The sequence below is a fragment of the Telmatherina bonti genome, assembly GCF_933228915.1.
Source record: "Telmatherina bonti genome assembly, chromosome: 1".
In the NCBI taxonomy this organism is placed as follows: Eukaryota; Metazoa; Chordata; class Actinopteri; order Atheriniformes; family Telmatherinidae; genus Telmatherina; species Telmatherina bonti.
The window spans coordinates 32,149,149-32,173,433 of NC_136619.1; the positions used below are offsets into that span (position 1 = coordinate 32,149,149).

General features: G+C 37.5%; 1 protein-coding gene across 1 annotated transcript in view; it reads left to right on the forward strand.

Moving 5' to 3' along the window:
- The window catches only part of cdkl5 (cyclin dependent kinase like 5), a gene marked incomplete at its 3' end in the record, with an annotated part of 40,913 nt that overhangs the window by 10,858 nt on the left and 5,770 nt on the right, over window positions 1-24,285 (forward strand). The window contains exons 3-16 of the mRNA XM_079243515.1: window positions 3,431-3,476; window positions 3,570-3,706; window positions 4,100-4,220; window positions 5,644-5,703; window positions 6,537-6,627; window positions 9,924-10,026; window positions 12,639-12,725; window positions 13,142-13,222; window positions 13,329-13,504; window positions 15,884-16,719; window positions 17,460-17,800; window positions 20,053-20,154; window positions 20,471-20,576; window positions 23,683-23,815. Of these exons, the coding sequence (XP_079099641.1) occupies window positions 3,431-3,476; window positions 3,570-3,706; window positions 4,100-4,220; window positions 5,644-5,703; window positions 6,537-6,627; window positions 9,924-10,026; window positions 12,639-12,725; window positions 13,142-13,222; window positions 13,329-13,504; window positions 15,884-16,719; window positions 17,460-17,800; window positions 20,053-20,154; window positions 20,471-20,576; window positions 23,683-23,815 (2,420 nt within the window). The remainder of the gene's footprint in view (window positions 1-3,430; window positions 3,477-3,569; window positions 3,707-4,099; window positions 4,221-5,643; window positions 5,704-6,536; window positions 6,628-9,923; window positions 10,027-12,638; window positions 12,726-13,141; window positions 13,223-13,328; window positions 13,505-15,883; window positions 16,720-17,459; window positions 17,801-20,052; window positions 20,155-20,470; window positions 20,577-23,682; window positions 23,816-24,285) is intronic.

Here is a 24,285-nt window from a genome sequence, read left to right on the forward strand (position 1 = left end):
GATTAATAACTTGAAGACTATTTTTAGGAATGCTGACTTCACTTCAAAGTGGTAAATCAGGAGGTCAAAGAGACAAGATGTCAGCACATGCATATCATCAGGAAATTACTGAAAGTGCTGCTAGAGTGTTGTATGTGCTGGATCACTGCTGGTACGTGTATGTGTGTGCTTTTGATTACTTGATAAATCTCCAAGTTTGCTCGATATTTCCTTACACTGAAACTGGAACTTCACAGTAATGTGCGGTGGTATTAGACTTGTTCATCTATAATGTTCCATCTTACTACTTCTGCTGCTTCTGCAGCTGACTTCTCAAAGCAGACAAGTTAGCATTAAAACTCGGACAAACAATTGGCTCGTATGAACAAGAGCAAGTGTAGTGCAGTTCCTCAGCCGGACCTTGCCATCTGACCCTCTGTAGACAAAAGGACAATAGAGGAGCACTAGAGCAGCTGAGGACACTGAACTGTATGATGTAATCCCCTCCGGCCCTTCATCTTCACCCTTTACAGCCAGAGGGTACAACACAAGATAGACAAGACAGTTTTCTTCCCAAATCAAAGATGTCAGCAGCAAAATTTACAATGGTAAACATTTAGATTTGAAGTCATTCAACAGCAGCATCTTATGTTTATGACACAGCTTTTCCAGCATTTCAATGAATGTTTAGAGATGGCTCATTGCACTTAATATCTGAGAGAAAGGAAAACTTGTGACAAGTAACTCGGTTTAAAGCAATAAATTGATTAAATGGGCTTTTAGGGAAGAAATGCAACTGTATATAAACACAAAAAAAATATTTTAAACATTTTAAGCTGCTTTTTAATTCGAACAGAATACCTGTCGTCTAGGCAGCTAAATATTTCAGTTATGCTGTTATACAATTCATGTGCAAGACAAGGCAAGGCAAGTTTATATGTATAACACCTTTCATGTACAAGACAATTCAAAGTGCTTTATATGAAACGTTAAAAGCATTACAGAAAAAAAAAGCATAAAAGAAAATACAAATAGGAAAATCACAATAAAATCCTAAATAATATTAAAATAATTAAAAGCAGAATCAATTCAAAGTTACTGTGTAGACGTCATGCATAGGCGCATGAGAAAAGAAATGTTTTTAACCTCGATTTAAAAGTTAATACGTTTGGTGAGAGTTTAATCTCCAGTGGCAGTTTAATCCACTTTTTTGCAGCGTAATAGCAAGAAAAATGCTTGTCATGAATCATGAAAGTGTCCTTTTTTTTTTACCTTTGAGAATTCATAATACATTGCACTCTTACCAAACGTTTGCAGTGTTTATAAAGGGGAATGCACACAGTTTTAATGATAATGTGAAATGATCAGCGTATCACAAAAAAAACACCCTCCCCCCCCTTAGCTTTGTTGCCTGATGTTTTCTTTCTTCATTTCAGCTTTGTTTGGTTCACTTCATTCCCACAGTGCTGTTCTGGTCAACACACCTTCATCTTTTTCTATGAAAAAAGCCCTAAATCTACACCAAATGGACACCAGCAGCAAGCTGGTGAACACAGTGAAGCTTTTAACCACTAAAGAGCCAGATATTTCCTTCAGAGTTGGCGGAGATTAAAAGAAAGACTAAAAAGAGAGTGAATATTGGAGTTACATAACACAGCTGCAAGGAGACGATAATGTTTTTCCATAACTGCTGGGTGTGTAAACAAGCTGCATCAAGCCAACAAATTAAGAGTATTGCTTTAAAAACTGATGATATGGCAGTGAAATCATCACGGGTTGAGATATATTACCCCCAAAAGGGCCATGTAAATAATTTATTGTTGTTTAATGTACTCTGCCTGGCCATAAAAAAAAAAAAACAATAAACAAAAGTCTAATATTTCATTGGACCCCCTTTAGTTTTAATTATGGCACACATTTGCTGTGGCATCATTTCAATAAGCTTCTCCAGTGCTACAAGATTTATTTCCAAGCAGTGTTGCATTCATTTTTCACTAAGATCTTATATTAATGATTGGAGAGTACAACCAATACACAAAGCCTTCTCTTGCACATCCCAAAGATTCTCAATGGGGTTCAGGTCTGGACTCTGTGGTGACCAATCTTTGTCTGAAAATGATGTCTCATGTTCCCTGAATCATTCTTTCACAATCTGAGCCCCATGAATCCTGGCATTGTCATCTTGGAACATGCCTGCCACCAGGGAAGAAAACATTAATTGATTGGAATAACTCATTCAGTACATTCAGGTAGTCAGCTGACCTCATTTTTTGGGCATATTGTTTTGCTGAGCCAAGACCAGACCAAATGCAGCAACCCCAGATCATAGCACTGCTTTCACTGGCTTGTAGAGTATTCATGATGCTGCAACACTTAATCTGCTTCCTTTTTTACCCTGATGTACCCATCACTCTGGAACAGGGTAAATCTGAACTCATCGGACCACATGACCTTATTTTATTGCTCCAGTATCCAATCTTTATGCTACATAACAAATTTAAGCCTTTTTCCCCAGTTAGCCACATTAATTAGTGGAGTTCTATTGGCTACACAGCTGTTCAGTCCAAATCTCCTGAGTTCCCTTTGCATTGTGCACGTGGAAATGTTCTGCTTCCTTGTGAAATCCAGCCCTGAGTTCCACTGTTATGTTTATTTAAAATGTCACGAGACTTTTAAGTGATTGCCGATCGCAATCATTCAGGATTTTTCTGACCATATTTTTTTCCTAAAGATAATGGTTCCCCACTATCCTTCTAGCACTTTTTGTTAATTGCACAAACTACTGAAATTAAGTCAATTTCAGTAGTTTGTGCAATCTCCCTTAACTTTTTCTTCGTTTGATGGAGGCCAGGCCAGTGATTTGGTTCTTTTTAAACAGACTAACATCTCTTCTGTGACCACAACATAATTGTTTAAGGAATTAGAGGCAACTCATTGCATCAGTTGGGGTTAAATAATTTGCTGCTAAAAGATAACTGGCCATGCAATAATAATTCTATAGGAGGTCCCGACTTATTTGCCTAAATAAATCAATGTAGTGACTTTTTTGTGGGCGGGGGGGGGGCAAATTGTTAGCGGCAATATATTTTTCAATTAATAGGACTTCTGTTCGTTGTAAATATGTTGTTTGTCTAATTCCTTTCGGTGGTCTACTTGGTAAACTGTTCCTGTGAAGACAAAGATGTAGAAGACCTTGTAAGCCTGAATATGAGAGGATATGATGTGATATTGAGTTAGAAATAATTGTTTTTTTTTGTTTTTACTTTGCTGTAATTTTACACTCAGCCATAGCCAAACATGTCAGCATTCAGAATGTACCATTTCCATACGCTCGCAGTACAATCTATTATTTATTATATATTTTACAGAAAAATGAAAGAATTAAGTCCGTGTTTACCTCAAAGGTCACATACTTTGTCTTTACATCTCTTGAAACCCTGTGTCTTAACAGGAAACCAATGAGCTGGTGGCCATTAAGAAGTTCAAAGACAGTGAAGGTGAGTGAGGGGATGACGGATTGGAGGAAGGAGGGACACCCAGAGGAAGTGCAGATCACTTTCATCATTTCTGTCTCCGTCATTTTCACACAGAAAATGATGAGGTTAAGGAGACGACTCTTCGGGAGTTGAAGATGCTTCGGACATTGAAGCAGGACAACATTGTTGAGCTGAAGGAGGCTTTCCGCCGAAGGGGAAAGCTCTACCTTGTCTTTGAATATGTTGAGAGGGTGAGCTTACTGATGCTGTCATGATTCTTTCACATTCTGCATGCTCTGTACATATTCAATTTCTTTATGCTGCAGCATTTAGTCTGCTTTAAGGTTTCATGATGTTGAGAAGGCTCAGATAAGCATAGAAAAAAAAGTGTCACCATGGTAACATCCGAACTATGCTGCGAGTGAGTAATGGTATTCCCCACTGTGTTGCCAGGGTATCCAACCAAGTGTTTATCTCATGACAGTTCCATACTGTACACCAGAAACGGTCCAGTGTGTGTGTGTGTGTGTGTGTGTGTGTGTGTGTTTGTGTGCTTGTGTGTGTGTGAAAGAGTAAAAAGAAAGAGTATTAATGCTGCTATACGCTGTAGCTCTTTCTTTAGGTCAGTTTGTTGTGGTTTGCAGAATATGCTCGAGCTGTTAGAGGAATTTCCCAATGGTGCACCAACTGATAAAGTCCGCAGCTACATCTTCCAGCTCATCAAAGCCATCCACTGGTGTCACAAGAATGAGATAGTGCACAGAGGTGAGAAATTCCTGTAAACCAGTGCTACCAGGGCAGGTGATACGATGTCTTCTGTACATGAGACATAGAGATTACATAAAGCATAGCTTTTTCAGACACTAAATACAGTTGCGAACCTGCAAAGTTTGAGCTATTTCACCGTTACTTGGCGTTTGAGAAATATGTGCTAAATGTTAAGTACTTGATATTTTAAACTATAATGTAGCAGTAAACAAATAACTGCTATGAGATGATTAAGTGGGTTAATGGACTTCTTAACAGAAAGTTAGTCACTCTTTTTGTGTTGTAAATCAACCTGCTGTGTTCTTGAGTGCAATGCTGAGTAAACACACTTTAACATTTTCATTTAATGAATTAATTATGTTTTTGGCTAAAAAAGTCTCTTGTAAGTAAACAGATAAAAACCAGAGTTTACCTTGCTCTGCTTTTCCCCAACACACTGAAAGATTGATAAGCTTGAAATCGCCTTCAGTTTTGTGGCTTCTTTTGAACTGTAATCTAATCCAGTCCTGAAACTTTCCACTGCTATTGTACAACACCACATGGTTCATTATGATCATGTATTACACCAAGAAGTCTGAAAAAAAAAGTAATATTCTGAATCTGTGGGATTTCCGTCTCTGACATGTCCCTTTATGAGACTAGCAGTAACTTTTAGGCTGTTTCTTTCTTTCATCCTATACTTTAACCCTTTATTTGGCAAGAGACTATTTTGATCACTTTGTTTTATTCATATTCAGCATGAAATTATTATTTTTTTGTTAATGTAACAACAGAATGGAGGTCTTGGTACATACCAGAAAGACAATTTTAGGTTAAAATTTCTAATTTCAAGGTAATTCATTGAGTGCCCTATAAAGGGTTAAAGCAGGGATCCCCAACCCTGGTCCTCAAGGACTGGTGTCCTGCAGGTTTTCCAAGTGTCCCAGCTGCAACACACTTGATTCAAATCAATGTGTATTTAGCAGACACTTGCAGAGCTTGTCTGAGTCTGAGTCAAGTGGGTTCCAGCAGGAATACTGAGAAAACCTACAGGATACTGGTTCTTGATGACCAGGATTAGGGATCCCTGCTTGAAAGGAAATATGACAAATATTACACTGTTGTATACAAATCACACTTCTTCTCAGTATTTAGATTAAAGAATTGTATTATATGCTCACCTTATCAGGATTAAACTTACATTCTTAGAAAAGTCGAATCCGGATGTCACAGGATCCTGATTAAACATGTAGTTTGACATATACTCATCCAAATATACTGTTATCTGTCACTATAAAGGTAATAATACTTGGAACAAATCCTGTGTGTTTCATTTTACGCTTAATGGCAGCAAAGATTAATGAAAAAAATCTCTGGCTCAGGCTTCTTTTTCCCTTAAATTTTTTTAAAGATTTAAGAAAACTCTACATTTCTCTTCCAGATATCAAGCCAGAAAACCTTCTCATCAGTTCAGAGGATGTTCTCAAACTCTGTGACTTTGGTGAGTTGTCTGGTGGTCTTCCTTCTTTTTTACATTTAGACTTTACACATTATTTGTCAGATAATTCCATACTCTTAACAGTGTAACACATTAGTGTGTGTGTGTCTGTGTCTGTGTGTGGACTCCCATTTTTTGCTGTCAAATGTGTGATTACACTATGCCCAGTCTGGTTTCTTAAGCTCAGCTCTATGTGAAAAAATTAAAAATTAAACCTTCAAATTGTCACTTCCTCTTAGGAAGTTCTGTTTCAGAGAAATCAATTCTTCCTCTGGAGGGTTGCCAGTCAGTACAATAAAATTCACCCTGGTGTTTAACACTGTTTTTAAATTTTTAAATCAATATATCAAGAAAGGCATGTGAACGTGACACACCTCCCCTCTGTGAAACAGTGGTAAACTGCACTCACATAAAATAGCTCAGCTTTTTACAGTTTTTTAAGTGTTAATTCTACATTTAGATCATTATTTGCAAAATCACACAGTCAGTTAGCTCTGCATAATTGGTTAATACAGAGCTACTGAGTCAGCTGGGGCGAGAATTGTTTGTTATTCACTGTTGGAGCTGGCATTCTGCTATTGTCACTTTCCATGCTTAAAATTGATTCTGCACATCAGTTATCTGAAGCAGACTTAGACTGCCTGCAGTGACATTACAAATGAGTTTGGTCACCTGGCAAAGAGGAGGGTGTCGTCACTGTAGCTGTCCAAAAGATCTGAATCTTCTCTTGGTGTGATTTGGCCGTTCACGCTTTCATGTGTACATGTTATCATGGTGGATATGCTGACAGAATTAGGTCTTGGTGATTTATTAATTTCCTTGCTTCTCTGGCTCAGGTTTTGCTCGTAATTTGTCTGAAGGAACAGATGCCAACTACACAGAGTATGTTGCCACAAGGTGGTACCGCTCGCCTGAATTGCTGCTGGGGTAAGTCCCTGTATGTGTGTAAGTTGGTGTGTGCGTATGTAAGACTGGAAAACATGGATAGAGGGGAACATGTACTCATTCTGCTGGCTCTGTTGGCACACTAAATAAATGTAATGGTTCTTTTCATCAGGCTCGTCTAACATAAAGTACACAATATCCATCATTTAGTCTCATGATGTAGCTTTCAGTACTTTGGTCCAGATATAATATCAGTACTCAAGTTTTCCTAAATGTACAGTTGGTCAAACTTGTCATAATAATTTGTAGTTAATATAATAAAAGTTAGTTGTTACAGTTGCTCTAAAAAAGGATAGATCCGTGGCATGCACTGAGCCTGACAATACAAAAAGAACTATAAATAATCATTGTGCAACTCACTACAAGCTGATGTAGAAGCTTTCATAGATCCCAAATGTGTCAAAGTAGATTTAAAAAAAAAAAAAAAAAAAAAAGATGCAGATAAAATAATTTAGTAAAGCTATGAACAGTTGTGGAGTCCGGGTTCATATGATATGCTTTTCTAAAGACTAGGACTGAACACTATTTCTGATCAGCAGTGATTGGTGATTTAATTGGGATTAACAGACTTATATAGGGGTCTACATGAAAATTCTATTCTATTCTATTCTACAGTAATTTTTCAGACGCTTTACTTCAAAACAACTAACATATGAGAGTGAGAACAACACAAGCACAAAAGGAAACAGTAGACGACATCATAGGTGCAAGTCAGACTGCTGCAAATCCAGTTGGATGCAAGTGTGGTCATGTAGTGCGACAGACTTGTATTGTTGTTTTTTTTTTCTTTTCCTCCCACAATATTCCCCATGTTAAAATACAAAGAATAAATCCCACAAAATTTGTTGTGAAGGACTGGGCCAAGTTCTCCAACTCCTCTGACGTGCTCCTTGAAGAGCTGAGTCCTCAGAAATTACAAGAAAATGGAAAAAAAAAAAAAAAAAAAACAAGCACTACAATATGTTACACCAGTAAGAGGATAGCACAGTTTTACACAACTAAGTCCAGACATATTGAAAAAGCGGCCCATTCAAACCGTGTGTACAAGTGACAGGAAATCCTCACTGCCATCAGGACAGAATGTGAAATGTTTACATTAATTCACAGTACAAAACTAAAAAATAGTACAGAGTTGTGCAGTGTTTTCTTTATTCAGCTGACCTTTGTGTTTGTCAGCAAATCTGTTTCCTGTCCTACATTTCCATATTGGTTTTGTGATGATGTTTTTGCAACATCTCTCCATTTAAGGGGAAAGGAAGAATTGCGCAAGGTTAGAAAAGTGAACAAATATATGATATACTTATCTCAATGCTGCGTCCATTATTGATTTTTAAGATGAAACACCACAACAGTGTCACTCCGTCATCACAACAACACCAAGTTCACTATGCCAACATCTCATATCTGATTAGTCTCCTTACTACTGCTTGATATAAAAGAAACATGATCACCTGGCCCACACCATAAACCTTCAGTCTGTGCAAAAGTAAATAACTGGCTTTATATACTAAATAACTTTTTTTAATTGGTGTTCAATCTGGTAATTACTTTGTTATTACCAACTATCCTGCCCTAAATGTCTTGATGTTAATTTGTTTCATGTCTTAAAATATTTCTTTGGACACTGATTAAGCCTTTTGCAATAATCTATTTTAATAAATTAAAAATCACAAGTTTGTTCTGAGAGACGTCTCATCATTGTCCTCCATTTTTGCTTCTGTGTAATACAAAGAAATATGATGCAATGACAATGCAACAATTCTGCCTTGCATAGCCAAAGCAAAAGAGATTCATGACTATGAGATTTGTGTCTTATCAATCAATTGAGTCGTGTTTCAGCTCGAACGTAAGATGTCTGCAAGAAAAAAAGTCACTGAATCTCACGTAAAGTTGATGTAGATCCACTCAAAAAGTAGATGGGAAAGGGGTTTAGGAAATCCTAGTTTAATCTCAAGGCTGTGTTTTTTATCGTTAAGCCAAAAACCTAGTTGACATCTTGAACCCTGTTTTAACAGCTTAGTGAAGATGAATTTTTAATTTTATTAAAACTTTGAAACTGATAACACAGTGTACAAACAGTGTATTTATGACAACTAATTGATCATTTTGAATCAATGAGATTGCTGTAATTTTTATTTTTGATCTGCTATATGTATCTGCTATACTGTTTCTTTCCGGTCCGAAATGCAGGACATTAAAAAGGAGCCTAATTTAGGCAATTTAACTACAAAGACAAAAATATTATAAAACTATACAAAACCAAACAAAATTTTCCATAGCAGGCTCAATAATACTTTTTCTTATAACAACATGAATGGTTCCATTATAATGTTATGTACAAAAACATACAAAATAAAAAATAAAAAAAACTTTTACATTGCTCTAACAATCTTTTTAAACACAATTACTGCCCTTTTTCAACCAGTTTCCATGGAGCCTTTCCCAGATGTTTCACAAGCAAGGACCACGCCTCCCAGATGATAAGCATATGAATGACTGCTAAAAAGCAATTGAGTGACAAAAAACATATGGATGGATGGATGGATGAATGGATGGATGAGATTGTTTATTCCGCTATAACACAACCAATAATTATCTTAGCATGTGCGTACAAAAAACAGTTCCTTTTTTTTAAATTTTCTTTTTAATTTGGGTTGTTAGATCACAAAAACAGACGAGTAGCCTGATGGAGCATTGCTACCAGACCAGAATGTTCTGATTGTTCCTAAGATAAAACTTTAGCTTCGCTATTTATTCCCTTTGTGGCTCATGTTGTTTCTGTGCTTTTTGCTGCATCAAATGTCCATTCTAGCTTAGAGACAGCCGAACATCATCTATCCTCACTGCTGTAGCTTGATTTAGTAAATGCCCTGGAACATTTATTGAGACGGTGTTTGAATGCCGCCCACTCAAATACTCTCCCTCCAACACCAGCGCTCCTTAGCGCTCTCAGCTGCCAGATCTCACCATTTTTCACCACTCTCCTCAGCTCTGTCCCTTAGAAATCACTACCTTTTTCTTGGCCTCTCCTTGAGAAAAAAAGAAACGTCTTGTTTTGTATGGGGGCTTTTTTTCACTCCACCTGCAGCACCATGAAAAACATTATTCCCTTATAGCCATTTTTATCTAAAATGATATCATCCTCATCTCATTTGTGTCATTTTCAGTATCATCCAAACATGTAATTAACAAAGTCTTTATGAGGGTTTGTGATATTCTTCAGTTGAATATTTTTTGCAGAAATAACATGATGATGTGCCTGATTCGGTTCTTCTCAGTGCTCCGTATGGGAAAGCTGTGGACATGTGGTCGGTGGGTTGTATCCTAGGAGAGCTAAGTGATGGGCAGCCCTTGTTTCCAGGCGAAAGCGAGATTGATCAGGTTGGTTGTGGTGAAAAGTTTCATTTTTAGGACAGATTTGGACAAAGAAGTACTGTAATTTCAGGTATTGACTACTCAAATGTAAGACTTAAATTTAAAGGACGAGTCATGTTTTTTTCATCTTTATTCAGTGAATCATTAAAATCACTCTCAAGACACGCCAATTTGGGCTTTTTATGTAACAGGTTAAATGAAAAGCACAACATTATCCTTTTCTTTGAAGGTATGTAACAAATGTTATTTTTATTCGCAAAATTCAAGCATTGCCTTCATATGTGCATATTTGACCAAAGTTGAATCACAATCATATGCAAATGACAGCATTCTCGATGCTTAGAATGAGTTACGCAAACAATGACGACCGTGGATCGTTCAGCTTGCCGTTTTTAATTTTAAATGGAGGACCGTCCATTCCTTTTGCCCTGTGAGAAAGAGGAAAAATAACCAAGAAAATAAGTAATAAATGGGGGAAAAAAACACAGTCCTCATGGGTTTTGCATTTACCAGATGGAGGCAATTCATGAGGGCGAGGGTCTTCAAAACTGATGTGGAGGTTGCAGTTTTCTGCTGGACAGATAAGCTAATTCAATCTAACAGTGAAGTTTATTTAGATGTTATGTTAGAAACAGGGCAGGAATCCCAGCAACTACTTTATCCCTCCATTTGATTTGGATAATTTACTGTTACTTGCTGTATGAAACAGCAGAGTTGCTTGTTAGTTAGCCTAAAGTGGAAAAACTCAGTTGCAGTTTTCAATTGCTGTTACTGTTCACAGAAATCATACCAGCAGGCGAACATGTTTCAATAATGAAACAGAGTTGTGTATCGTTCTGTTCCTCATCGCATAACAGGACACTTTAACTTCTGCAAGATGCTGACATTTTTATATTTGTGACTCACCGCGGCTTCGGCAGCGGTAATAACATACTTAAACTGTAAGGCACCAAATTGCTCTACTCAGTTATTTGCATACAATTAGCACACCCTAGATGAGAGTAATTCATACACACTGGGGTTCTAAAGAGGGATTATATCATGGATAATTTCAATCAAAAGAAAAATAAGAGAAAAAAATAACTAAAAAAACACAATGAATTTCAAAGAAGACACTTAATCTGAATGGACAGTTTGGTTTTAACAAAACAGATACGCTACTGTCATCAGGTCTTGTTCAGTTGTTAATGTCAAACATTTACCAGCTTATACAGTGTAGTAACTCATTCCTGCGATTCCAAAAATATTTGTAGTCATAAAAGCAACTTGTCTTTCTTTTGCAGATCCAAGCATTTTCATTTTATTTTAGCTCCCCTCAAAACTGTCTGTCACTAGAAATAGTGGCAAAGGCTTTTACTTTAAACTTTGTTGGTTTTCAACAAAAAGAAGAAGAAAATTATACACACGTATGTCATTATCAGTACCATTACATAGCTAGGAGAGGAAAACAGAATAAAATGATAAACAGTAAATTACCTTTAATCAAATTGAATAAACCAAACAAAAAAACACAAAAAAGAAGGGGCAAGGAGTATGCCAGGAGTGATGTGTAGGGGGTATTGTTATGTAAGAAGACAGTTTGGAGAATGAGCTCAACAGAGAATTGGAAAAAAATCTCTAGCTATAAATTTGCATAGCTGGAACCAAAAGAATGACATGGAACAATTTACACAACCAGAGTTCTGTCTCAAAACTCTGTAAAAAACATGGCATTTGCTTTACCTTCCTCTGTATAAAAACATGGAACTTCCAAACGAACAAATTTACAGAATGAAAATAAATGGATAAATAAAGATTAAATCGATTAGTGTTGTGAGTCAAACATTACATTTTCATGGTGACAGATCTGCAGAGAACTGGCCAAACCCTGAGTCTTCACCACAGCTTAACCGAGCTATACCTATTGTTCCAAGGCTTCGGTTCACCTCTAAAATGTTTGGCTTTACTCACATTGACTTCATTTTGCTGTGCCGCAAAAAGCCGTGATAAGCTAATGTTCAATTGTTAAGCATATAGCAAATGCAATGAAATATATTTCTTGTTGGGATGCCAGACAGCATAATTGGATGAGTGGGTGTCGCCATCTACAGAGGCTGAAGCTCCTTGACGCAGCTAGCTTGGGTTATATCTCACCCCGGGGTCCTCTGCTGTAATTTCACCCCTCTTTTATTGCACCTTTTCCTGTCAAACAACTTTACAATAAAGGCCACTAATATTTAAAAACCCATAAAAGAAAGCTATTTCTCAGAAAAGTTAGCAATGAAAAAGAATTAATTCCTACTTTAACAGATCGGTAGAAACGTCCCAATATCTGTAACAATATCTGTAACGTGATCATTTTTCATCAGTTAGTTTCTGTAAAGATGGCAAAACAGGATGAAAAGGAGCATTTCACTGCAAGTATTCAAGTTAAAAAATATTGAAGCTCTTGAGGGGAGATTGTGTCGCAATCAGCTGTTTCCACTGTTCAGGATCAACTATGAAGCTCAAAATCTACATCATTTTACTGACCATTCATGACAATAGATACATCTTCAATAAGCATTGCAGATTTTGCACTAATATTGGAATAAAAAGTGGTATAATTCTAACCACACTGCTGTATCTTTTACTTCCAGCTCTTTACTATTCAGAAAGTCTTGGGACCACTTCCTGCAGAACAGATGAAACTCTTCTACAACAACCCACGATTTCACGGAATCAGGGTAGGAAACATTAGGTGTAGTCGATTGTGCTTATGTTCTCTGCTGGTTTTTTTTCTTTCTCCTCATCCTCCTCCTCTCTTTTTTTTAAATCTCTTTTCGTTCTCTCTCAGTTCTGTCCCCTTCCATCTCTTTCTTTTGTGGCAGTGTTCCCAGCACCATGACTGAGTGGATTGCTATGACTCATGAGATAGGTGGTTGGTGTTCAGTTTAGCACTAAGAGAAACATGTCCCAGAAGAACAAGCGCGTGCAAGTGTGAGCGTGTGCATGATAGGCTTTTTTAATGTCATCTGTGTGATTCGACCTGAGAGCTGCTTTTTACTGGTTGGACATCCACTGTGTGTTGAAAATGTTGATAGTAATCTTTGCTGCGCAAAAAATGAAATGGACACTAATAAGGTATTTTTGTGTGTGCTAGTTTCCCTCAGTTACTCATCCTCAGACTTTGGAGAGAAGATACCAAGGCATCTTGAATGGTTTGATATTGGATTTGATGAAGGTAAAATACCTACACATAAGCTTGTTTTACCAAGTTGTGTTGCGGAGAAGATTGGAGACGTGTCTCTAAAATATGTCCAACCTCATTTATGTCTTTTCCCCATTAGAGCTTGTTGCTGCTGAACCCAACCGAACGTTTTCTGACTGAGCAGAGTTTGAACCATCCCGTCTTCCAGCCTCTGAGGCAGTCAGAGCGCGAGAGGCCATCTCCTGCATCTCCAAATCCACCCCGCTCCTCCAAGAGGAAAACGCACCACCATGGAGAAAACACAGTCCCTACAAGGTTTGACCAAACTCCTTGATTCTTGAGTTTCTGCTCTAGCTTTTTACTGAGCTTATTTTAAAATGACAACTTTCAAGGTAGTTGTTATTGTTTATTTATTAACATGTATCTTTATCTGACTATGTAGAGTCTGTCAGAGTCATGTTTTCTTTTACAATTCAACCAACCACTAAGGGGTTGTATTACATTATGCCATGCCTGTGGCGGGTGTTATTTAAGGTCATTTATGTAGCTGCACAGGTGTTGTCAATGAAAAAGAGGCAAAAAGTCTTTTCTACTGCACTTCGAACGGGCATCTGTGGCACCTTTTTTGGAATTTGTTGTGCTTTATAGAAACAGAAACAAATGAACAACGGAGAGAAAATATATATGAAGTTAATTTTACAGCAGAGTAGAAGAGGGATCATTAGCTCTAAAGAAGTTCATGTAGTGAACAGAGCCAAGCTATTGACAAGCCAGTAGCCTCACTGTGGATGGTAATCGCTACAGATCTTGTTATCTGTTACGTTAACTGAAGGTTAATACATCTAAGTTAATGTCTGAGTGAATATCTTCATTTATATTCCACCTTTTAATGCTAATATTTTATCTGATGCTCTGTAAGTCCTTTATTCTCTGTGAAATGGACTCTATTAGAATGTGACATATTATCTCTTTGATTTGTGTTAAAGGGCAGAGTGGCATTGCTGTACTTAACAGTCACTTTGTGTATTGCGCTTGGCCAGGAGCGATACAGTTTTGTCAAACAGTCCAAAGTATGCATGTTGTATTAATTAGCAATTCTAAATAAACCATAAGAGGGCTTTTGAGCGTAAGCAGTTGCTATTCTCGTTTGTTTCTGTGCTGGCCCTGCAATGGCTAAGCAATGCAGATGATAGCAGCTGGGATAAGATCCAGCCCCCTACAACTATGAGCAAATATAGAAAATGGATTGATGGATGGATGAAGCCTACATCACACAGTCGGGTGTCAGATGATCAGCAAGGAGGATATTAGAACATGTACTAATGGTTTTAGGTAACTTAATGTACCTGTATACAAATAAAAAATACATTAAATGACCTGGACACCTGAATGCAGACCTCTAAAGTGAAACCAACTGATTTTTTTGTTGGTCATCCAGATGCATCTATAATTTCACAGGTCGAGGTGAAGGACTTTAATGAAGACTGAATGTCTGTCTACATATTCCATGTTCATACCTTTTTTATCCTAGCTCAGATAAGAACAGCATCATGATAAAAAGCCAAGATGAGGGGTGAGTCTTCACCTCTGATTAGCTGCAGTATATACTCTGTGTTGTGTGTTGTCTTGAAATCAAGAGCAGTGTACATTAGACATTCGGCGTGGCAAGGAGCGACCCAGTCAAGAATCCCAAATACTGATTTTTTTTTTATTTATTTTTTTTTTTACACTGGTTGAAAGATGGATATTTTTAAAGACAAGACATTGCCTTCTTGTTTCAGGAGATTTACCTATCATCTGTTTTACCACCGCTTTGCTTTTTTTTCTCTTCCCATGATTTCAAAACTAACCACATAATAACCACGTCTTTCGTCACCATGTTCATCATTTTGTTTACACCCTACAAACTTGTCAACTCTATCTAGCCTGAGTTCTCCAACGTGTCCCCTGGTATCCTCTGGTAACTTGCATCGTACGCCAGGAAGTATGTGAACAGTGAAGCTGGTTGCCTGTGCAAACTTGAGATTTAAGAGCAAGTTAGCTTAGAATGTCAGGAATAATGTGGCAGTGTATAGTATGATATCACCCTTTCAATATTGCAAAATGAGTATTAGTTACTAATGGCTTCATATTAGGGTCATTGCTAATTTGCTGCTATTAGTGAATGAGCAGACAGTTGTGCCTTTCACTGTCACATTCATACCGCTGATGCTATCATATGTAGCTTATGTAACAAAGTCTCCACTGCAGAGATACTCAGGAAAATGGTTCAAATTTGACTGTGGTTTACGAATCATTTTTGGCCTTGAAATGTAAAAATAAAAGGAAACATGTCAATCTGATTTACATTTAGATGAAGCCTGTCTTGACTTTATAGTTTTAAACACTTAAGAGCTTTGAAAAAGTTTATGAGTTTGTATATTTTAGACATTGTTGCTGATTTCTGACATTTGAAATTTGACTCTCATATTAGGAAACTGTTCAAAATGTTTGTTCTTGTACTGTATCTGTGTTGGAGATAAATAAAAAAAAATGTTAATACTAATTTATTAGTTAGATAAGGTCATTTTTACTTTCAGCTGTACAAGCTTAAACAAGCTTTTAATTTGGAACATCCAGTAAAATAGCTTCTGTTCTGAAACAATAAAAGTTAAACGTGATGCATCTTTTGTGCTCTTTTCCGTCATACTACAGAAGTCACAGCAAGAGCACAAGTCGTCGCTCCAACAGTAAAGAATGTTCCAGCCTCCCTCGCCATGGGGACCTCCATCACCTTAGCAACGAGAGTTTCCTAAATGGCAACAAACCGGCACCATCTAGTTTGAGTCCAACACTCCATCCCAAAAGCCAATACCTGTCCCAGACCCTCAATCGTTCTGCCTCCTCCAATAAAGACCTGGCTAACAACAACCTGCCACACCTCCTCAGTCCCAAAGAAGCCAAAAACAAGACAGAGTTTGATTTCAGTTTGGGACCCTCCCCAAAAATGCAAGATCCAGGACATGGAGGAAAGTATAGCCACAGCAAACCAAGTTCCTCCCGCTCTCAGCAGCAGCAGCAGCAGCAGCAGCCCAGCCGTCACACATTCCTAGAAAATAAAACCAACACATTGCAGTCTGGAGCAGAGAAACAACATGGCCGCCATGCCCACAGTATGGCTGACTCTGCCCATGGATCCATGTCCTCATCTTCTAAAAGTTCAGCCTCTTATCTCAGCCTGTCCAAGAGCCACAGCGCTTTAAGCGATGCCAAATCTGTAGGGAACCTCAGTGATGGTCGGCTCCACCCAGACGACCCAAACTCCAACACAGCAGGTGGTGTGGGACCCAGTGCCCGCTTTTTCCCTGCTAGCTGCTTAGACCTCAACGCCCCTTCAGGTCCTCCAGGACCCCCTGGCAGCCCCTCTGCCCGACACAGTGATCGATCCGGCCACAGCCCTGCCTCTCGTAGCAGCGCAAATGCCCGCATGGAGAGCAGCACGCTTGATTCCTCATCCAGACACAAATCCAGACATAAATCTTTAGCTCCGGGTAGGTTAAAGAGTCAAATATAGGTTTCACAGTGAATACATTTGTCACTGTGCTTACATTGTTTGTATGGGTTTTTCCTTCAAAATTAGGCTTACAACATTGGAGAAATCTTTTTGTGTAAACCCTGTCCAATTTATTAATTAATGCTGACAATTAAAAAAAAAATAAAAAGAAGAAGAAAAAAGGAACAAATAAGACATATGTTGTATTATTAACATTTTTTCATTTTATTGTCAACAACATTTAAAGTCCCTGTACATCAAAGTAAAGTGGAGTTAATTAAAAGCTTTTTTTTTATTCTTTCTTGTGACATTTTAAGAAAATTTAGCCAAATTTCAACACTACATTTCTTTTTTGTCCCTTATGTGGAATTATCTGTACGAGAAATCCAAAATATTCAGGCAATTGTATTCTTGGATATGAATTTCCTCTCAGGGTGTAGACAAGATTGATCATTTTGGACCTTACAACATAATAATATTGCATTTGAAATAGCACCTGTTTTAAATACAATGATTTGCTGCGTGAATCCTTTTAACATAATTGTATATGAAACTTTTTGGGAGGGTGGGGGGTTACAGCAGAACGGGGAATAAACAAAAAACAAGATGGTGGTGTTATCATAATCAAATCTTCCTAAATTTTCTTGATTTCACAAATGATCATTTAACACAAATAGTTGAACAATTGAGAACAAAAGTATTCATTCAGCTGAATTTTAACTCTGCTCTCTTGTCCAGAAGATGGTGGCGCTACAGAACTCTTAGACCCCGGGGGGTCAGGGATGCCTTCTACTCACACTCTGCCTTCCCCACATGAGTCTTATCATTACGGCTTGGGATATACCTCCCCCTTCTCCTCTCAGCAACGGCCGCAGCGACACTCCATGTATGTGAGAAGGGAACGTCACCGACCACACGGGGCTGAAGGTGGGATGGCGGGCTTGCCTCCTCCTGGGCAGGCGATACCAACCCGAGCCAGCAGTCTCCAGCTTCTCTCCCCCCAACTGCAGCACCGAACCACCCTGACTGGACACTCTGTGAGCTCTTCAAGAGAGGACTGCACTGATGACATGACAAGGGTTAGTGGCAGCAAAACGTAAAATGCACCTTAAGCTACAGACCAGGATTGTGAGTGTTCATCAAGGTCCAGTCCATGAGATTATAGATTATATATGCTACTCAGAGTTAGGGATATGTGGCTTTTTGTCTGATGTCAGAATGTAACTGGATCCCCATTACCTGCAGTCAACAACTGGTGCTGTTTATCCTGAAATCAAACCACCAAATGTTCTGGTTTTAATACAGCTTGTATTTAACAACAGACCTCTCCATCATATTGTTGACATTTTGACACTGATGCTACACTTAACACCTGACAAATAATAATACACTAACATTTTTATAAAAGATGTGTGACGTCATCGGTCTACCAATATCATTGGCCGATATCGACATTAAAATGCAATATCGGAAATTATCGGTATCAGTTTTTACTTTTTTAATGACTCAACTTTCACACATAATACACGTATTGTATATAAAACTCTTGAGCTAAGTCTCGTCTTACCTAAAATGATAAAATACAAGCAATGATATGTATAGTTTTCCAGATATTTTTGTTTGTTTGATACAACTCGCTTCAAAAGTATCAGTTTTTATATTTGGAGTTTTACAGTGTTGTTGGATAAAAGTTAGCTATCTTTTAGGAAATAATATAATTCTGTTCTATAAAAGTAATGACGTTTACATTAATGGAAGAGTAAAGATCCTCTTTCTAATAGAACCTAAGAATAATGACACACACTTGAACAGCATCAAGAATTGGCAGGAGCTGTTTTTCGCTTTTGTTTTTGTTGTTTACTTTTCTAAAGATTAGATTCAGGAAATAAAGAACTGCTTAAGAATAAAATAATTGTTTGCAATTAAATACTAAATTTTACAAGTGTCGCACATTCACCACACACAATTTGGCTACTATCCCACTTCACTGCCGATACTTCCAGCCCCTTTGATTGAGGAATACACATTGTCACAATATCATACTAGAAATGTAACGAAGCTGTAATTCTCAAGTGGACTGGTGGTGATAAGAAGCTCCCTAGTGGCCAAACTACTCTGTCTTTAGGTATATTTCTGGAGCACATTACTCTAGTTCTTTTGTTCTTTTTTATGAGCAAAAGCCTTTTCCTGGTTGGCCTTTTTCTTTGATGATTGTAGATGCACAGTAGGACATGTTTGCAAGGCTAGTAGAAGGCCAAAATTTAAAATCAGCTTTAGTTTGAGGTGAATATATCTTTACAGTGTGACCATTTGATTTAAAAAATATATAAAAACTTTTTAGATCCTCTGGAAGGCCTTCCAGTGTTTTTTAAGATATTGGCAGTTTGGACCAGTATGCTTCAGTAACAAATAAAATAAATACCAGTTGCAATGACAACTCTCTGTAAATCATTATTTTGCATAATTTGAAAATTATTTATGCATAATACCTGGATTATAGTATTATATTTTATACATTTATTTTTATTACATTTAGGGCCAAACCAGGCTACTTTTGAGACAAGTAGACCACTCCATTTTGGTCTACTAGATTCCATCTACCAGCAATTGGCCAGCTCCGCACAGCATTTATCAAGTTATTGAGAGGTTATGGAGATGAAAAGCTAGTTCTTCACTTTTTTTCCATTTCTACGTCATATCTAACCAGGCTGGCATTTATTATCTCATTTGCCAACCAGTCCAGCCCCATACAGCATGATAGCCAAAATCTATAGCGTGGACATTACCATGACAATACTATCTCTACAATACATATAACAAAACGTGCCTAAGTGGAGCAGCATAGGAAACACGGAGGTGGTACAAATTATTGCACTTTCAGTCTTAAGAGCCTGCAAAGCCACAAAGTGACAACGTAAGTCTTAGAGAAGGTTACAAAAGCCTGTTGTAGCACAAACACTGTAAACTATCTACCTTCAATTATAATCCACATCTGCAGGCATTAAGTCAGAATTTACTGTCAAATTTTCCATGTTGGTGAGAAAAAAATCTATTTGAGCGCCAACACATTTTGCTGAAATATGCTGTTATTATGCTATTTTTCAAAGATAAAGTACCAAAGGTTTGTTTTGTTTATTATTGTTATTTTTAATTGTTTGTTTTCCTTTGTTACAATAATCTGTGTGTAACTAAAATGTGTCTGTGTGACTGAGTGTGGGCATTTCATGAGCTGATGTATGTATTGAGAGTCGCTGTCCCACATTTTCATTGCCACTGCTTCATGCTGCTTCTCCAGTCTGCTTTTACCTGCACCTGTCCGTCTTCCCAACAGAGTGAGCAGTCCCCTAAAGACATGAGCCACCCTTGTGCCCCCATCAAAGACTCTACGAGGGACAACACTGCTGCTTTTCATACACAACGCTCTAAAAATGAGGTCCGACCCCCTGATTCCTCCCTACTTTCAACCCACCCAACACAGAGTAGCGATTCTGACTACTGGTTTCCGTAGCTTTTTTCCTGTTTATAGTCAGGTCAACAGCTTCACTGCACGTTGTCGCTGTTATATATGTAACCTCACTGAAAAGCTTTAAGAGTGTCTTGACTGTGTTGTGATGAATGCTGGTAAAGAATGTCTCAGCTATACTGGCAAACGCCAATAAGCTAAACATACTAAGGTGTTTTTGTTTGTGTGTGTGTGGTTATGTGTCCATGGTGTGGTTGTGTTTCTACATTGTGTGTTTAATTCTTAGGTTGGTATGTATCACGACCCCCACATTGAGGATGGAGGTTCCTCCAAAGAAAACCGAATGATCTTCACAGAGTCCATGCCTCGGAGAGTTGGCAGCTTCTACCGAGGTAAGGTACAGGAACCATCAGAGGAAAAGTCTGTTTTAAATCATTTAAGTCGGCTCTGATTCACTTAGTGTTTCATTTCAAATCTGATTTTGTTCTTCATTATTTCTGTCTCTTTAATCCACACTTGTGTTTACTTAAATGTCCTCACTATTAAGGTCACCGAGGTCAGATTAAGATGATTTGGGCATGTAGAGAGGAGGGATAGTGATATATATTTCAGTGACTGATGGACAGAGAGAAAGAAAACATGAATTTAACTGCTGTAAGAGAAAAGAAATAGAGTTTGATGAAGGCCAGTGATTGGCTGTGGTGATCCCTGCAGGGAACAGCTAAAAAAGGGAAAAGAAGACACGCTCCTGCCATCCACACCTGGTTGTAACCAAGGTTTGAATTACAGCGGAGCAAAGGGGAGCTCAGCTCCTTGAAAAGGCAGATGAGACTCACTGAAACACTAAGGGGAGCTCTAAAAATAGTCTACTTTCAGGTTATATTTAATCTTATTTTCCATAATGTTCCTTATGTCAGTATTGTCTTTTTGTTCACGTAATACATGAAATTTTCTGAGCAACACATCTGTTGTGTTTCTTTCAGCCCCATAGACAGCAGCACTGTTAGCCTGTTGTGTTCCATGAGCTGCCCAAGTAGTGACCACTTCATTTTCTTGTCTTATTTGGTTGAACGATGCCAACCTATATAGCTGCACACAGAGAGTGTATTTCACTGTGCTGTAATGCAGTAATATACATACACATGATTCACGCCCAAAAACAAAGCTCCCCCAAAAGACCCAGTTTTATTCTAAACCTGACTATATCCAGTCATCACTCACTCTGTGTGTATACCTCCATAAATCAGCTGTTCTTTCCCAAATGTTCCATTTTAATAGCTTTACAGGCTTTGGTCCATGTGTTTACAAAGTGTGTGACCTGGCTTGTTTCTGGTTTTGCCTGTTTCTCCACTCTTATGAAAATGGTTTGCCTCTAGGTTTTTGCTTTTTTGTCTGTCTTTGGATTTAGTCTTGCCAAAAGTTAAATTAAATTGAAACCTCACATTTTTTTAATTACTTGGCCTTGGATTAAGATAATGTTGTTATTCTCTCACAGAGTTTGTATCACATGGCATTGACACACACCTCCAGGAAACTGATACTGTTATTTTAAGAGACCTAAGATTACTTTACTTAGCAATTTGCAAGACAAGTCTATGGAAGGTGATTTATATTACATCGACTGAATTGAGGCAAGATAAAAGACAAATAAAAGGCAACAGTAAGATGAATGTAGATGGGATAAGCACAAATAAAAAAGGAAGATAAAAATATTCACAAACACTCAAATGAGAGTCAGATGTGCCAACAGCTCTGTGAGGCTGAATCTCCTCATAGTCGTCCTTTGTGCCAATGTGACATCATAACATCAGCATCTTTTCTAATAATCAGTTTATAATATTGATGATCATAGCTGAGATAAAGGTAATTTTTATTCTGCATTTTGTTACAGTTTTGACCAAAGTGGAAACTTCAATAGACTGACCAGCCAATAGAGATACATGCATGAATAAACAATTAGTGAGGCTATGATATAAATTAACACCTTTAGTTTCATCCTACATTTTAGCATGGACATTTTGAGATTCCATCTCCACTCCTTAAAGATAATTTGACTCCTGAAGGACATTCAAGATGTACAAGCCTCTTAATTTTTATCTTGCATTTAGAATTCATTAATTCAATTCAATTCAATTCAAGTTTATTTATATAGCGTCAAATCACGGCAATAACATCTCAAGACGCTTTACAGACAGAGAAAAAAATACATGATGAAAGCCAATTCATAATAGCCTATATAAGGAAACCAATAGATTGAGTTTGAGGGTCCAACTCAATCTCCCATCCTGAGCAAGCACATTGGCAATAGTGGGAAGGAAAAACTCCCTTTTAACAGGAAGGAAACCTCCGGCAGAACCCGGCTCAAGGACAGGCAGCCATCTGCCTCTGATTAGTAATGATTTGTTAATCAAAAAATTCTTGTTATGACGGATTCTTGCTATTGTTGACCTCTGCACTGATCTCTGACTGCAAAGCTAAAAGGCCTCTGACTGAACAAGCTTTGTCATTGCATCTTTGTGTTATGGGGTGTGTAGTATTATGCATTATGCTCAATGACTTCAGCAGCAATCTTCTCTGCACGGACTACTTATGAAGACATGCAGCACACAGAGTTGTCTAGGGTAGTCATAAAGGGGACGTGTTATGCCATAACTTTTTCAAATTTTTACAATAAAGGGTCACCACAATAATTTTTGAAAAGCATTATTGTAAAACAACAGATCACATGGGGAAATGGGGAAAATGCAAATAAATGTTGTTCAATGCATCTTTCTCTTTCTCAAGAAAAATTTTATAAGAGACATTATGGATAGATGTGTGTATAACTCCTTGCACTTTCTTAATCATTTTGATATTTCCATTACTACCACTAACCCTAGTTGTTGTTGTTGTTCTGTTTTTTGTTTTTGCAAATAACATGTTGGCCAGTTTATAAAAAATGTTTCCAATAGATATATTTCTAAAAACATGTCAAGGATTTAAAATTTTTTACATTATATCACCTTAAACATGACAATTCATGCCATACATTTACTTTACTGCAAGTAGCTACAACACAATACCACTTGCTGAGTATAGTAACTTTTTGCATCATAAAATATAGTTAGCTTTTTACATGATAAAACTTCTTCTTCTACAACCCTCAGCTGTTTTACCCGCTGAGCTGTGCGTGCAGATTAACACAGCGATTCAAAAGGTTGTTTGATATTGTTTTAAAACTAGTATTTTATACAACTTATTGCAGCAGCAGCAAATGTATTCTAACAAGTTTTCACAGTTCAACTGATTATGTCAATTTGTAATCAGTTAAAACAGATTTTATTTTAAACTTGCCATTTTGCATGATTTTTAACAATATAAAAGGAACCCTAAAATTGAAAATTAGGTATTATTTTGAGCAATGTGAGTGGAGCAATTAAAATACTGTGAAACATCACGTATTAATGAAAGCCTAACTTTCCCTTTACTTTCAGTAACTTTCCTCTTGTTTCTCCTCAGTCCCCTCTCCCAGACCGGATAACTCCTCTTCTTTCCATGAAGGTGTCGGTCAAGGTCGAGGACCAGTACCAGTTGTAGCAGGGGACCCAGTTGCCATGGCGAACCACTCCAAGCGTCAGACGGCTTTTGATTGGTGAGAAATCATTTGCGCACCTTACAATGTCAACATATGTAAAACCAAGTTTGGAGTGCAGAAATTCACATGATTTTTCAGATTTTACTGAAAGAATCACTAGTCAATATAAAGTTTCTGTTGTAGGAGTTTATTATTAGAGGATTAAAATTTTTTATTTCTTCATATTGTTTCTGCAAAATGTGCAATACTTTGTGTCAAACCATCTGACATATTTACCTCTCTGTTTCACAAAGGTCTGACATTTAAATCATTTAAGATCCACCACATTTTTCAATATTACAGTTTTTATGCCATGAAATTATAATTTAAAGGAAATACCTGCAAAATATCTTTCAACAATGTCATTTATTTCAATATATTGTTTCTTTTTGTTTCGACTATCATAAAACTTTATTAGTTTAATCAAACTCTTTCTTTTCAAGTTTCGGATTCTAGGCATGTGGAACACATTGTCGAGGAAGTCATAA